Raw genomic sequence first — 14,981 nt, 5'->3', positions numbered from 1 at the left:
CTCAACTCAATGTCATTGTGAATAAGAATTTCGAGCGAAAATATAATTTTTGGAAGGACACTTTCACCCAGTATGAAGCGAAATGTGGAAGCCGTGTGTGTCACGTGACCTATATAATCCTGTAACGCCGTGCATTATGTGCTTGCGTGCGCATTTCCCAAATCTCAGTCATTTATCCACACATCGCTCTGTGTGTGTGTGTGTGTGTATCACTACATTAGTTGCCTGTTCAAAACTAAACTACACTTTATGAAATCATTGTTGCAGCCTACACACATATATTCTGGCCCATTCAGAACACATTTCCCAAATCTCTGATTTATCCACACATCGCTCTCTATGTGTGTGTGTGTGTGTGTGTGTGTGTGTGTGTGTGTGTCGCGTCGCCCTCCAGCTGCAATTGCGAGTGTGCGCTGTGTGCAGGGCACACTACTGAGTTTAAAAACACAGCTGAAACATGAAGTGGACTCTGTCAACTCCTGAAAATTCCTTCTTCCCATATTGCGCTGCAACGACACTGGGATGAGCCCGGCGAAGCCGGGCGAAATTCTAGTATTGTAATATGCACAAAAGTAGCAAAGATATGTTTTCGGGCGTTTCAACTCACTTCTGACATTTGTTGAAAGATCTTTTACAATTTTCAATGTCATGCCCAGACTAGGGATGACAAAGTGTTTTTATACATAGTTAACCCATTAAAACCGGGAACGCATCTGGATCATTTTAGCATTGGCTATTCGAAAATAGACAATAGAAAAATCTTGAAAGTGTGAGAATTACTGATTCAGGCAGCATTTGTAGGTTTCTGCCCGGCGATAGTGACGGTATGCCATCATGTAATCTGGCCTTGTTTTTTATGTAGTGCTATGTAAAGACAGGGCACGTATTGTGTGCTTTTTTTCGCTGTAATGTAGCCATCAAATAAAATGTAATCTCAAAATGAACAGCTCATATAATTTGTTTATGAGGTGGGACAGTTCAGTAGGTATTTAACAACTACTACTACTCCATGGACACTGGATTTGTGGTCACTTATAATAATATTTTATTTCACGTTAATTCAACGGGTACTGTTTCTATTGTGAATTATTGTTAAATTGATATTACGACTACATTATGTCACGTAATTGACGTAAAGAAAATTACCTTTTTTTCTCTCTGAAACAGAATTAGATCAATTGACAGTAGACCAGAATAAACAACGGAGCTTCTTTTTTACACTATCGTCTCTGTCGGGTGGAAACCTCATTATGTCCAAAGCTGTTACTTTTCAGGATTTAAAATTCATAAAAGCATAAAAAGTAGCAGATCTGCAAGCTCAAGACGCTACTTTTGATGCAATTGTGTGACGCTGCAGTATATGATCAAGCAGGGCAGTGATTTATGAAAAAGAAACACAAAAAGTTAGAATATGAAGATAAGAGGTTACACACAGGTAGTCAGTGTACACACCTTGAGCTTGTAGATCTGTCCATTTTAGAATGCTGATGAACAGTTTTGGACATATGAGGTTTCCACCCGACAGAGACTATATATAGTAGGCTACAATATGCACACTGTACTGTACTGTACCTGTACAGTATGATGAGCTGGGCAATTCTGCAGGGAGCTCCCCTGCTGGGTATTGTATACTGTACACAGGAGACCACGGTTAACCCTTCACTTGCCACAGTGGCCAAACCGTTCTTTAAAACCGTGCTTCTCCAAAATGTTCACGTTGAAATTGATATGTATACAGTATACAGTAAGTGGCCGTGCACCCCCATTTGAAACGATTTTTCCATGCCCCCCCCCCCCCCCCCCCACACACACACACGTACTGTATATAAGATTTGAAAACAGTCAAAAAAATCACTGCCATGTGAAGTGAGTGGAAAATAGTCAAAACGCCAAAGCCATGTGAAGTGAGCAGTGCCTTTTGTCACGATGATACAGTTTGATGATGATGACCCTCATGATCTCACACGACGGTATAACCACAGTATCTGTGCTGCTACCGACTAATAGACAAGTCACATGTTGGAGCGGTTAGCACCGCTCAAAAACAAAGTATAGGGCTTAAGTGCTTCAACTGCTCCTCAATTTGCTACAGGGGATCCCCCTGGAACCCCCTCAAGGACACCTGGGAGGGAGGGTCCCTGAACCACACTTTGAGAAGCAGCAGCGCTCTCAAAAAGCGCTAGCATCACCGGACAAGGATAACCCTGTCCTGTCAGCCGTTGTTTTTTCCCTCACACCCACCCCCCCCCCCCCACACCCCAACCCAACGACCCTCCCTCCCCACTGCCCCCCCGTTTACGAACAGGATCTGCCCCGGCGCGGCTCAGACAGTTTACGTCAGACAAACAGCAAAGCGCCTGCTGTATCACGAGAGGCCTATATAGCCGCTGTCTTTCCTGCCAGCAGCGACGAAGCATCTCTCCTGGAAACAGGAAGGAAGGGGAGGGAGGGAGGAGGAGGGTGGGAGGATCGATAGATGTGATCTGCGTCTCTTGGCCCAGCACTATCTTGTGGTGCCGCTGGAGCGCGGCGCGGGGGGCTCATGTTGTCGTAGTGGAGTGAGCTCATGGCTTTATAAAGACTACAGTGACATCGCTGGTGGAGCAGCGGCTAAATATAATCCCTCTGCTGGAGACTGAAAAACTTAATTGCCCGGGCCGCTGAGCAGCATGGACCATACCCCCTCCCCCCTCCCCCTTCCCTCTACAGTGGTAACCCGGCACCAGCTCCTGGCCTACGGACTATTGATCTCAGGCCCTCACTCTCCATATAAACGGCTGATTTATACTTAGCTGCGTGCCCGGTGTCTAGTACCGGAAACAGCGGATCTACAAGCACGCGGCGGGTCTTTGCCGCGACGCGCTATGAGCTTGTAGATCGGCTATTTTCAGGGGCGCGAGACACCCGGTGCGGAACAGAGTGTAGCTCTCTCGGGCATTAGCACGATAAACAACTCTCACTACAGCACACTACGTCTCTCTCTAACTCACACACATTACATGCGCACACACACGCACGCGCACGCACGCACGCGCACAATTCTCTTCTCTGCATCCTTCTCTCTCTCTCTCTGGTCTCTCGTCGTCTTTTCTCCTGTTTGTCTGTCTCCTCTCTTCCTTGGCTTTTGTTTGCTTCCGTAGATCTGCACATCATAAATCTCTGTCAGCCTCTCCTGAGCGTCTGGCACGTCTGTTAATAAAGACCCCTCCCCACGCGCCCCCCTCCCTCCCCCTCCCCCTCCCCCTCCCCTCCCCTTCGGTTCCCACCCCCCCCCCCCCCCTCCCTCATCCTCTCAGACGGAGGACGACTAATGAATGAGAAAACTCTCCAAAATTAGGGGCTTCTCCCAGACATAGATTACAACGGGTCCCTATGGAGAGCCGGGCCAGCCTCCAACCAAACTACAGCCAGCCACTCGCGTCGTCTCGTATTGTACCTGCTTCCAGCGGTCATATTCCGCCTTGAACACAAACGCAACGACTCATGCACATCCTCAAATCGCACTAATGCGCGCGCACACACACACACACACACACACACACCTTCACACATGCATGAACGTGCAACACACACACACACACACACACACACACACACACACACACACACACAGCATATACATATTGCCCCAAGGGTCGTTTGCCCCCGTATTCCCTAGGTAGTCATTAACCTGGAACCAGTTATACAGAGAGGCGTCCTCCATATTTCAGCTCACTGTGTTTTGGAGTCTCCATTTACTCTCTCCACAAGAGCCCCCCCCCCCCCCACTACACCCACCCCCACCATACCATTTCCATTTACATGTTCCCATGTGAGAACACGCACACACACACACGCGCACACACACACACACACGCGCACACACACACACACATACATACGCTTGGTGGTATACCGAATGTATTTCTGTGGCTGAGGGGTTGCTGGCATGTATAGTTTTTCCTCCTCTTTTCTCTCTCCCCCAAATGAGAGTGTGTGACTGCATACATGTGTGTCGGATCGGTATAAGAGGTGGCAGTAGCCCCTGGAGGAGGGGTCAGCGTGGCAGCTGCCAGTGGGCTCCGGCTGTGGCGGTGGAGGCTGAGTCGGGCTCAGGAAAGGTCTGTCAGGAGCTAATTGAGTTCGTCCTACCCCAGCGCTGACTCTGGGGCCAGTGGCTTATCAGGCCACATCGCCTGGGGCCCCTCCAGACAGATCTGCCCCTAGCGGGGCATCTGATATCACCGTCACCCTGCTGTGGATGTCAGCCCCCTCCCCTCCCCTCCCCCTCTACCCCCATCCACCCACCGTTTTCCCCCTCCACTCACCCAGTCTGATCATGTAGCACGGGGGCTGACACTTTTGGGATGAGGTTTAGCGAATGTTATAGAACCACGTGTTTTAGGCATCGGGCGGCGTCGCCAGTGAAAACACCTGGAATTTGCTCTTGCTTTTGGGGGAGAGCTTCTACCCATGCAGTAGGTCTGTCTGGGGGAGAGCTTCTACCCATGCAGTAGGTCTGTCTGGGGGAGAGCTTCTACCCATGCAGTGGGTCTGTCTGGGGGAGAGCTTCTACCCATGCAGTGGGTCTGTCTGGGGGAGAGCTTCTACCCATGCAGTGGGTCTGTCTGGGGGAGAGCTTCTACCCATGCAGGAGGTCTGTCTGGGGGAGAGTTTCTACCCATGCAGGAGGTCTGTCTGGGGGAGAGTTTCTACTCATGCAGTGGGTCTGCGTGGTGGTGCTGTCTGGGGGAGAGCTTCTACCCATGCAGTGGGTCTGCGTGGTGGTGCTGTCTGGGGGAGAGCTTCTACCCATGCAGTGGGTCTGTGTGGTGGTGCTGTCTGGGGGAGAGCTCCTACCCATGCAGTGGGTCTGTGTGGTGGTGCTGTCTGGGGGAGAGCTCCTACCCATGCAGTGGGTCTGCGTGGTGGTGCTGTCTGGGGGGGAGAGCTTCTACCCATGCAGTGGGTCTGCGTGGTGGTGCTGTCTGGGGGGGGAGAACCAAGGAAACGGGGGCCGTGGTACGGCGATATACGGAGGATTGTTATACCATTCAGAACAGTGGGAGACATTAGTATCCCACTGAAGTGAGCAGAAGCTCTGGGCAGAAACGCCCTACAAATTGGCTCAATTAGATCCTCTGGTTTCCGCGTCCGAGGGACACGCAGCGGCGGGCAGTGTTTCCGAATTCCGCTTGCAGGAGGAGGAGGAGGAGGAGGAGGAGGAGGAGGAGGAGGAGGAGGAGAGGGAAGTGCTGAGACATGCGTTACGAGCGCTCCTCGGTTCCCCCCTGCTCGGAAATAGAGAAGCAGAGAATGTGAACCGGCCTCCCAGATCATTGGGCCAGCTAATCCTGGTCACGGCGGCAGCGGTAGAATGATATTAGGGATCTGGGAACGCCGTTAGCAGGGCCAGGCGGAATCAGATTAAAACCAAAATGCGCAGTGTGCTTTTGCGGGCCCATAACCCACCACTCAGCATGAATTTTGATCGGTACAAAGGGAACAGAAGGAGGAGGAACACGGAGAGAGAAAGGGAAGAGGGGGAGATACTGTATCTTTGACGAGCACTGCTCCTTTGGGCAGCCAGGCAGCAGAATTTGAAAAGCTCTTACCTCGAGGAAGGGAGAACTATAGATTTTATAGCATCAAGTCTCTGTCAGTTCAGCAGACCTTTTTCCTTCTCTTGTTCGGTCTGTCTGTGTAGCACACGCGCTAATTAGCACCTGCTCCACATATTGAATTATTTATCGGTACTACTGCCGCTGTCAAACTATTTAATGTTCATAATTCATTTTCCCCACACAATTGTATTTATAGATTCAATTTGGACCCGTCCCATTTGAGAATACGAATATTTATAGAAATATTTCTAGACTATTTGATTAATACGCCGGGTTCAAGTGGTTAGTATTCCTTCAGTATCATTAATCAATATATGCAAGCTTGTTAAAAACATAAGCAGAGCAGTAGTATAACGTGTCATAGCAGAATGAGTTAAGGGGATTCTAGCCCGCACATTTATTATAAATGACCAGAGAGAGCTGGAGGGGAAACAGTTAAGACACTTATGCAATTATGCTAAGTGTCACCCTTGAGACGACCTTTGAACTGGGGTTAAGCTTACTCTGAATTTGTGAAATAAAAGCTAAATGGAGCCATCTCGCGCCCCTGCGTTTTAATATATAGCCTTTAATAAGCCGAGTGCAGGTGCCCTATCGTACAGGTGCACATATCCATCTGAAACAGAGAACATAAAGCAGACGAACGCAGAGCCGTGCATTCATTTATGTGGATGCAATCTGCATTCATTATCAAGAGGGGAAAGTTCTATTTCTGAGAGGCATGACGTGACACCACGTTTGGCTTCACGAGGACATTTAGCACAAGGGAGGAGGAGACAGCGCAATTGGACAATTCTTTATCTAAAAAAATCCACACAAAAACGGCTCGTTTACGGCAAATATTTCTTTCAGCGTGCTTGTTTAAACGTCTTCATAGTAACTGGGAGAAATACAGAAAATTGAGTGCCATGGTCTGCAGCAAAATGGTACTTGTATAAGTTTTTATATATAGGTTTTATATTGTGTAGGCTTTATATCGAAAGGAGAATTCCAGAAGTGCTCAGCCAAAGGGCTTATTCCACAAGGTCACCGGTTTTAACAGGGGGCATTTTTTATTATTTATTTTAGCAGTTAACCTTTTTGTGAATTTCCAGAGGTGTTGGGCACCTGGAGCTCCAATGAATATACATGACGGTGGGGAGGGGGGAAACCCGGGAATGAGATTTAATTTGACACGCTGACCCCCATCTCCGCGGCCCCAGGAAGCCCGGGTGAAGAAATAAGGCTGACCCCGCTGACCCCTGGGCCTGAACCCCACCGTCACCCACCCTTACAATTAAATCAGTTCGGAGGGAGGGACCGGCGGTCCGGCCTGGGCCGATAGGGGATACGGAGGAGGCCTCTCGCTCTCTCTCTCGTCTCCTCTCTGGCACTCTAAGACAGACATCTGTCCACTGGCCGAGACGGAGAAGCTGCTAGCGGGAACACGTCCCTGCATGTCTCCCCGTGCTGACGGTAAACTGACATGTCAAGTATGTAAACATTACCATTAGTTGGCAATATGCTAATGGCACTAATATGCTAAGGCAGAACTTGGCCTGTCTAGCTGCCACTCACATAGGAGCCCCCGTGTCTGAATTTGCATAAGCCATGCAAGGCTCAATTTTGTTAATGTAGGCGGTGCCGGTGACCTTTCACCCCCAGAGCGGTACCTAAATCAGCAGCGTGTGTGTGTGTGTGCGTACGTGTGTGTGTGTGTGTGACCTCGCCTTGACCCTGACAAGTCACTGTGTCTACACAGCGTCCCCAATACATTGAGTTATCCATCTCTTCCATCACTCCACCTCTTCAATTCACTCTGTTTGCTGAGCAGAAATGGGGCCGCGGGTTGGGAGGCAGAAAGGAGCTCTTCTCCGATGCATTTTCAAGTTAGAGGTGATGGAGCGCGGCAGAAATACATTTGTATTTGCAAAGAGGTAGGGGCTGGGGGGGGGGGGGGGGGGCGGGGGTTGAAGGAGTGCATTTTCTGTCCCCAAAAGCTGCACCACTTTACTTTGCACACGGCACAACATCAGATTATATGTGCTCCGAAATACAGTTATTAGGCAGACGGTGAAAAAGTCAATATCCCGCCGTCATGTTTCCTTGTGCCTGACTGCTGACTCAAGGAGACAAGCCAAGGTCCACTATCCATTCTTATATGGAGATGCTTCTGTATTGAAATGATTTGCGAGTGTGTGTGTGTGTACACTGTGCAGTATATGCTCCCTCTCTCTCTCTCTAGCTCTCTCTCTCCTCTCAACGTCTGTCTGTCTCTCTACCTAACCTATAGACGTATCCACAGAGCCTTGGCCTGTAGGTCAATGCTGCTGAGGTGTCAAGCTTAATGTGACACCTTAGCTATGGCTGCAACCAGGGCACCCCTCCGTAGATTCGTCTATAGATATCTAACTACCTACCTACCTAACTACCTACCTACAGGTATCTCTCTCTCTCTCTCTCTATATATATATATATATATATCGTGTGTGTGTGTGTGTGTGTGTGTGTGTGTGTGTGTGTGTGTGTGAGCGCGAGTGCGTTTGCACGCGTCTGTCTGTGTGTGTGAGCGCACGTGCACCCACGTGTGTGTGTGTGTGTGTGTGTGTGTGTGTGTGTGTGTGTGTGTGTGTGTGTGTGTGTGTGTGTGTGCGCGCGCGTGCGTGTGTGCGTGCTGCGCGGTGTGGCTAATGAGGTGCTAAGGATCCTTCTGGTTGGTTCAGTGGTTCAGAGAGAGGGTTAGGACACATGCAGGTCTAGGAGACATCCGGTACGGTGTGAGGGGAGGAGGAGAGGAGACAAGTGAAGGAAACACATGATAGTATGAGGATGTGTCCGATGTGAGGCCAGAGTGTAAAGGTCCCTGCTGCGTCTTTCCGATTTTTCCCCCGCGGTTTTCCTAAAAACACATCGAGTCTGCAAGGACCTTAACTGTGAGGAAGGACTACTGTGGTGTGACGACAGGTTATGAGGTTTTAGTTGTTTTTACCCACTCATAGAAATAACTGAACAGAACCATGCATTTTCCAAAAAGAAAAGAAAATGCCTTCTTTTAGTTAGTTTAGTTAGAAATAAGATAAAAAAAAGATTCCTTGATAAAAAAATATGTCAAGGAATTGACAGATATTGTTATGTGAAAACATGACCTGCATTCCAACGTAGTTTTGTTTAGCCACAACAAGCTCGTTTCAAGACTTAAAAACTAAACTTAGAGATGCACGATATAATCAGTAGTGTATTGTTGGCCATAAAGAATGCCACATCGGTATCTCAAAATAATCCGGAATGTTTTCACAGATGTCGATGATGCAATAATAACGTGACCGTCAATGGCTTTGTACTCGCAGAGTATAGCCAGTCTGCTGCGTGTCTCTGTCTCTTGAAGAGCGTCATAACTTCAACACGATGCTGTACTTGTACTGTACATTGACAATAAATTGAATCTCATCACCATGCATCTCTAGCTAAAATTGTGAAAATAGCCGATTTCCAAGCTCACAGCGTGTTGCATCACGATGTGCAGTGAGCTTTGTACATCGGCAATTTTCACTTCAGCCAGAATCAGCCTCAGGTTTTAAATCGGTTGCTAATGCTAATCATCCCCTCTCTCTCTCTCTCCCTGTAAACCACCAGGCTGCTGAATAGAATGGCCGCTGATGACCGGCACCTGCCCTCCAGCTGCGGGTCGTACATCAAGACGGAGCCGTCCAGCCCCTCCTCGGTCATCGACACGGTCAGCCACCACAGCCCCAGCGGCAACTCGGACGCCAGCGGCGGCTATGTGAGCGCCATGAACAGCCACTCCAACGGCCTGGACTCGCCGCCCATGTTCACTCCCGGCGGAGGACTCGGCGTGGCCGCGTGCCGCAAGCGCTACGACGACTGCTCGGGCAGCATCATGGAGGATTCGCCCATTAAGTGCGAATACATGTTGAACTCCATCCCCAAGAGGCTGTGCCTGGTCTGTGGAGATATAGCCTCGGGGTATCACTATGGCGTGGCTTCGTGTGAGGCCTGCAAAGCCTTTTTTAAGAGGACAATACAAGGTATTTCCGCCCCTCCACTCTCACCCCCCCTTCCCCTCCCTTACCTCCCGCAAACACCCGTCAACACACTCGGTACGCGGGAATCCATCCACCCACAGCCACCAAACCACCCCCCCCCTTACCGTTACCACACCGCCAGACACAAAAACACTCGAGGCGAAGCGTCTCTCGTGCAAAACACACTCCGTCACCCTCCTTGGTGCGAGTGATTCACGATGCTATAAGAGCCACTTCGTACTGTATACCAGGCTTTTGTTTGTACCTCCCGAGACAAAGAATGTTATAAAAGGAGACCCATTTTGGTCTTGTCCCCCTAACACAAATTCCCTCTCCAAAATACTATAGAGAACCAGACACACACAATACACAGTAAAACTGTGTTCGTTTCACTCGGAGAGTGCAAAAACTGAATCAAATGGACCCGTAAGGGTTCCGTTTTTCACATTAAATGAACACCGAGGACTGTGTACTGCGTAGACAATCAGACAGCACGCGGTGCACATGTAGCGCACCTTACGCAAAATAAATCACACGCAATTAATCATGGTATAAAGTAGGAAATATTTTCCATAGCTTCTGTACTATACTGTATACAGTACAATAGGCATATTTCGACACGTTCGCTGATGAAAATATGATATCATCAGCCAGGGTCAGACTGGGGAGGGGGGGGGGGGGCGTGACATCATCATCAGGAGTCAGATTTGGTAGAGTGTGTGAGGGCTGTTTGCCCACATGCCTTAGGGGGCTCTGAATGTGTGCTTTATTATTCCTGTCTTGTACTGCGTGTGCGTGACATGAGTGTGTGTGTGTGTGTGTGTGTGTGTGTGTGTGTGTGTGTGTGTGTGTGTGTGTGTGTGTGTGTGTGTGTGTGTGCAACTGTGCATGCGTGCGTGCGTACGTGTGTGTGTTTGTATTTTGCTACTCTTGAGGACCAAATTAATTTGATAAACCCATGGTCCTCACAAGAGAGATGGCTATTTTTATGATTCAAATCTTTTAGAGTTACCAATACCATAGGCTTACAATTAAGGAAATATTGGGGCTAGTGTTGTGTGTGTATGTGTATGTGTATGTGTATGTGTGTGTGTGTGTGTGTGTGTGTGTGTGTGTGTGTGTGTGTGTGTGTGTGTGTGCTTGCGTGCATGCGTGCGTGCGTGCACATACAGTATATGTGTGTGTGTGTGTGTGTGTGTGTGTGTGTGCCTGGGGAGCGGGGTGTGCTTCCGTATCTGCATGGCGTGATGCATCACGGCTCCCCCATTAGAGAGGCAATGAAAGGCCCCCCCACTGCGACGCACCGTGCTCCGTCCCACATTAATCAGGGAGACAGAGATATTATTGAGCCAGGGGAGAAAAAAAACATCACTGCACACGCACAGTCGCACAGTCGCACACGTACGGCATGCAGAGCTGCCCTGCCCGGGGTCTGAGCCTCGTCTGTTTAGCACCGGGAAGACAACGCAAACGCAGTGCATGGAACTGGAAGAGAGCTGTCAGGATGCCTACATGAATGTAGACAATTTAAAATAAAAATAATAATACAAAATATGCATAGGCCTATACGTTTTGCATTCTTTTGAATCCATTAAGATTTTCCTTTTTCAAATAGTCAAAGATAGCACATGTACATGCACGCACGCTCGCATCGCGGCAGAAAGTGGACACGCTGTGAGCTTGTATATCTGCTATTTCTGAATATAGCCAACGCAATGATCTAAAATGACACAGATGCTTTCCCGGTTGTAACGGCAACATTATCCCAATGTGTGTCAGTCAGCTCAGGCAAAATGTAACAATGTCAAGCACTACATTTTGGTAAAAGCACACTCCTGCGCAGCAACGATCCTCATTGTTCATTTGTAACTTAAGAGATTTGTATGTCTAATTGCAACTAGAGACTCATGGGAGTGTATAGGATGCAGCCAAATGGACCTGTCCGGGTCCATTTGGCTGCATCTGTACACTCCCAGAGTCAAAATGAACACAGAGGATTTCAGTGTGTGCATAACCCTGAAATGGTGCATTATGTGCAGTGCAGGGGCTGCCGCCATTCGAGGTGTTGATTTTGGACCTCGCAGCCCTATCAGGTTTAGACAGTCTATGTACTGTTTGCAGGCAAACAAAAGCATTAAGCCAAATCCTCCTGTTTACCCGTGCTGCCATCAGCAATCGTGTCTATTGACAAAAGATGAATATTTTCTCTCAAGTAACATAACTGGGGCTTTTGTCCTCTCGTTTTAAAAACACACTGACGGCAACACAATGGAACAGAAAGCAGGGAGAGAGAGGGGGCGGGGGGGGGGGGGTTGGCGGGGGGAGACGTCTTAAGTGGAGCAATGGCCCAAACAATTAAGAGGGAGGTACATGAAAGAAAACAGAAAAGAGAGAGAGAGAAAAAAACAAACTGAAAGTGCTTTTCCCTTTTTCCCCCCCTTTTCTTTCCACCCCTCACTTTGCATTGTCGATTTGAAATCCCTCTCTTTCTCCTCTTGGAGGCCTGCCTGTAATGGAGCTAATCTGCCGTCGTTTGTCCGAGCCACAGGAGTTTTGTCAATAACAATCAGCGTTTGGAAAGTGTAATTAAGGCCGAGGCTTTTCATTAGGAGGAAGGGAGGGGGCCGGTCTCCGGGGACGGGCACGCCAATTAGAAACTCAGGCACGCGTCGCCGGGTAATTTCAGGGAAAGGAGGAAAAAAAAAAACAGGACTTCTTTTAGATTGGAGAGGGACCCGGCTGCTCTTTCAGAGGAGTGGAGGAGAGAGGCTTAATGGCATAATAATCAGACAGAGGAGACAGGAGGACATGGGGCTGGGACTTTTTTTTGGGGGGGTAGGAGGAGGGGAGGTGAAAGCCTTCCGAAATGATAAAAGAAACACACGCGGCCTGACTGCAGGAGGAGACCGGCGGCAGTAAATAGCAGCCAGGCTCGTGGCGGTGTGGAGCCCTTGAACGAATGAGAGGGTGCCGTTGATGAGAACTGATTAATTAGAGGAATAACGAGGCAGTCAAGGGTGGAGTGTGAGACGGCCTCCTCCTAATGAGAACAAAACAAAGGAGCTGTCTTTTTACAGCCCTTTATCACATTGTTTTGAGATATATAGGGCAAGCAGCATGTTGCGTTAACGGTGACTATATGGACTGTATGCACTGTAAAAGTCAAACCAACGTGAAGTGAGCGGTGGCATTAGAGTCAAGCACAGTTGTTGAGTTCTTAATAGAATGTTAAACCTCTGGGTCATGTAACGCAAATAAATACATAAGTAAATAGAATCCGTACACAGACATACTGTACATTTGCCTCCCTTCTTGGCACTCAGCATCAATGGGTTAGATTGGGGGGTCAAATCAACGAATGATTCCCGATCACGGTGCACGCTGCGGCTCACCGCTCCAAGAGATGGGTCAAATGCGGAGAACAAATGTCACTATGCGGTAACGTGTGTGACTAATCGTACGGCTTTGACTTTGATTGACATACGGACAGACACACATACGTATAGCTGCGCATAAGGAGACGTGCCACCGCTCCGATTGTTAATTTAACACTGAGGGTGCACAAACGGACCCTTTCCAGATTCTGCAGTGTGCGCCCTCACTATATGCTTATTGATGGATGTACAGCCCTCTCTTATTTACACTGGGACAACTTCTAGGAAGTAAATTCAATATTCTTGCTCAACATTTTCTTGTTTAACATTTTTCCATCGCCGCTATTTGGCCGGAAACGTAAAACCGTTGCTTTTCAGGAAATGGAAAAAACAACCTGCGTTCCAACGGAGGAAATGTAGTTAATATTTGGGTACAAACTCTTGTCGGTACTTTTAATTGGTTCAATGTTCATAAAAGTCCACTCTCAACCTGGCATCTCTATTCCATTTTTTACAATAAAGTATCATTATAGGTGAAAACGGTCCAAAAACTTTGTTTGCTGCTGCTTTCGTGTCATTATGATTAACTATATGAAATAGAGCATACATTTACAGTATGAAAAAAGATGGAGATACAAGGTTTCTTACGATTACGCTATACTCCCAATTATATTTCATCGCATATGTACAGTAGTATTGGTCAATTGCCAAAACAACTGGAATAGTAATAACATTTTACTGGTAAATGCTGGTACCGTAGCACCACCAATTCATTGTACATGGCATTTAAACACAGACCTAACTGCTATGACTCATACATTGTGTGGCACACGTAATCCCCTGTCTGTACATTGCATTGTCTGACAAACCAGAATCGCCTTAACTAATTAAGCTAAACAAATGTTCAAAATTGTATTTTTGAGCTTGTAGATGAGCTATTTTTGAAAAACGTTACATACTGTATACTGACATGGCGAAAATAGGAAGGCCAGGGTTAAAGTGGTTCAGAATATATTTTAAACTCGATTTTCTGTACAGTACTGTATATAACAGTACTATATCAGTTTCTTTCTGTATGACCGAGGTATATCTTCATTACTTCCTTTGGTTTGTCGAGGGGACCTGATGGCCCTACCTTTTCAACAAAAAGCGGATGGCAAATCCATCTCATGTCACCTATTCATCCAGCGAAAGGCCCCTTGAACCCCTACATAGAGATAGTTACATTAGTCAAGACCTGGCCCAAATTAACGTCAACCTAGATCGCCATCCATCGCACAAATACTTCTGTTCTCATAGCCCCCTAATCGTGCCCACATCCCTGGACCACACGTTCCCCACCAATCAAAAACATAAATCTCTTATTGAACCATATTCTCTTCCCATTTTGAACCCAAGTGTAAAATTGCTTGAAAACCAACTGAACTCGGTGGCCCTCTTTTTTTTATATGAAGTAATAGACCTTGACAGTAAGCCTGTAAAAGTCAGTTTAGATTTTGATGAGAAATACCTGCCATTTTACTGTAATTTACTTACAGGACCTGACTGTCCCCTCTGTGCCCTGGCACGGGTCCTGAAAAGCCATAAAATAAATTGAGACGGATACATATCAAGAGATGAAAGAGGGAAATCTTTTTCTTCTCCTCTCGTTCCGTGATGTTATTCGTAACCATACCATAACCCCTGTAACGGCAGATAAACCCCGGCATGGCGCTCTGGTTCAGGGGTTACCCTTCAAACGCTTGACTGAGCGCACATTAATAAATAGTCGTGTTAACCTCACCTTGCGGGCACGAATCCAATTTTTTTTGAGAAACGCCGCCTGTTTCATGGCATTCCGCGAGCATGCTTCGTTACTAATATCTTGCGCACATTAACGGCTTTGAAATATATGGTGAACACGCCGGAGATGGAAAAAGCTGATAATCCCCACCCCACCCCCCCGCCCACTGAGTTGTGTTGAGCTATGCGAAGCCCCTCAG

At 47.8% G+C, this 14,981-nt stretch overlaps 1 protein-coding gene across 4 annotated transcripts in view; it reads left to right on the top strand.

The window, feature by feature from the left end:
- esrrb (estrogen-related receptor beta) overlaps positions 1 to 14,981 on the top strand; it is a 69,455-nt gene that overhangs the window by 15,612 nt on the left and 38,862 nt on the right. For all 4 annotated transcript variants that reach the window (XM_080783193.1, XM_080783194.1, XM_080783192.1 and 1 more), the window contains one exon: positions 9,216 to 9,628. In XM_080783193.1, coding sequence (XP_080639319.1) covers positions 9,229 to 9,628 — 400 coding nt within the window. In that variant the 5' untranslated portion in view covers positions 9,216 to 9,228. The remainder of the gene's footprint in view (positions 1 to 9,215; positions 9,629 to 14,981) is intronic.

The sequence above is a fragment of the Protomyctophum bolini genome (assembly GCF_963924005.1).
Source record: "Protomyctophum bolini genome assembly, chromosome: 15".
NCBI lineage: Eukaryota > Metazoa > Chordata > Actinopteri > Myctophiformes > Myctophidae > Protomyctophum > Protomyctophum bolini.
Note: the sequence above shows the minus strand (reverse complement) of the source record. Positions and strands in the feature narration are given on the sequence as shown.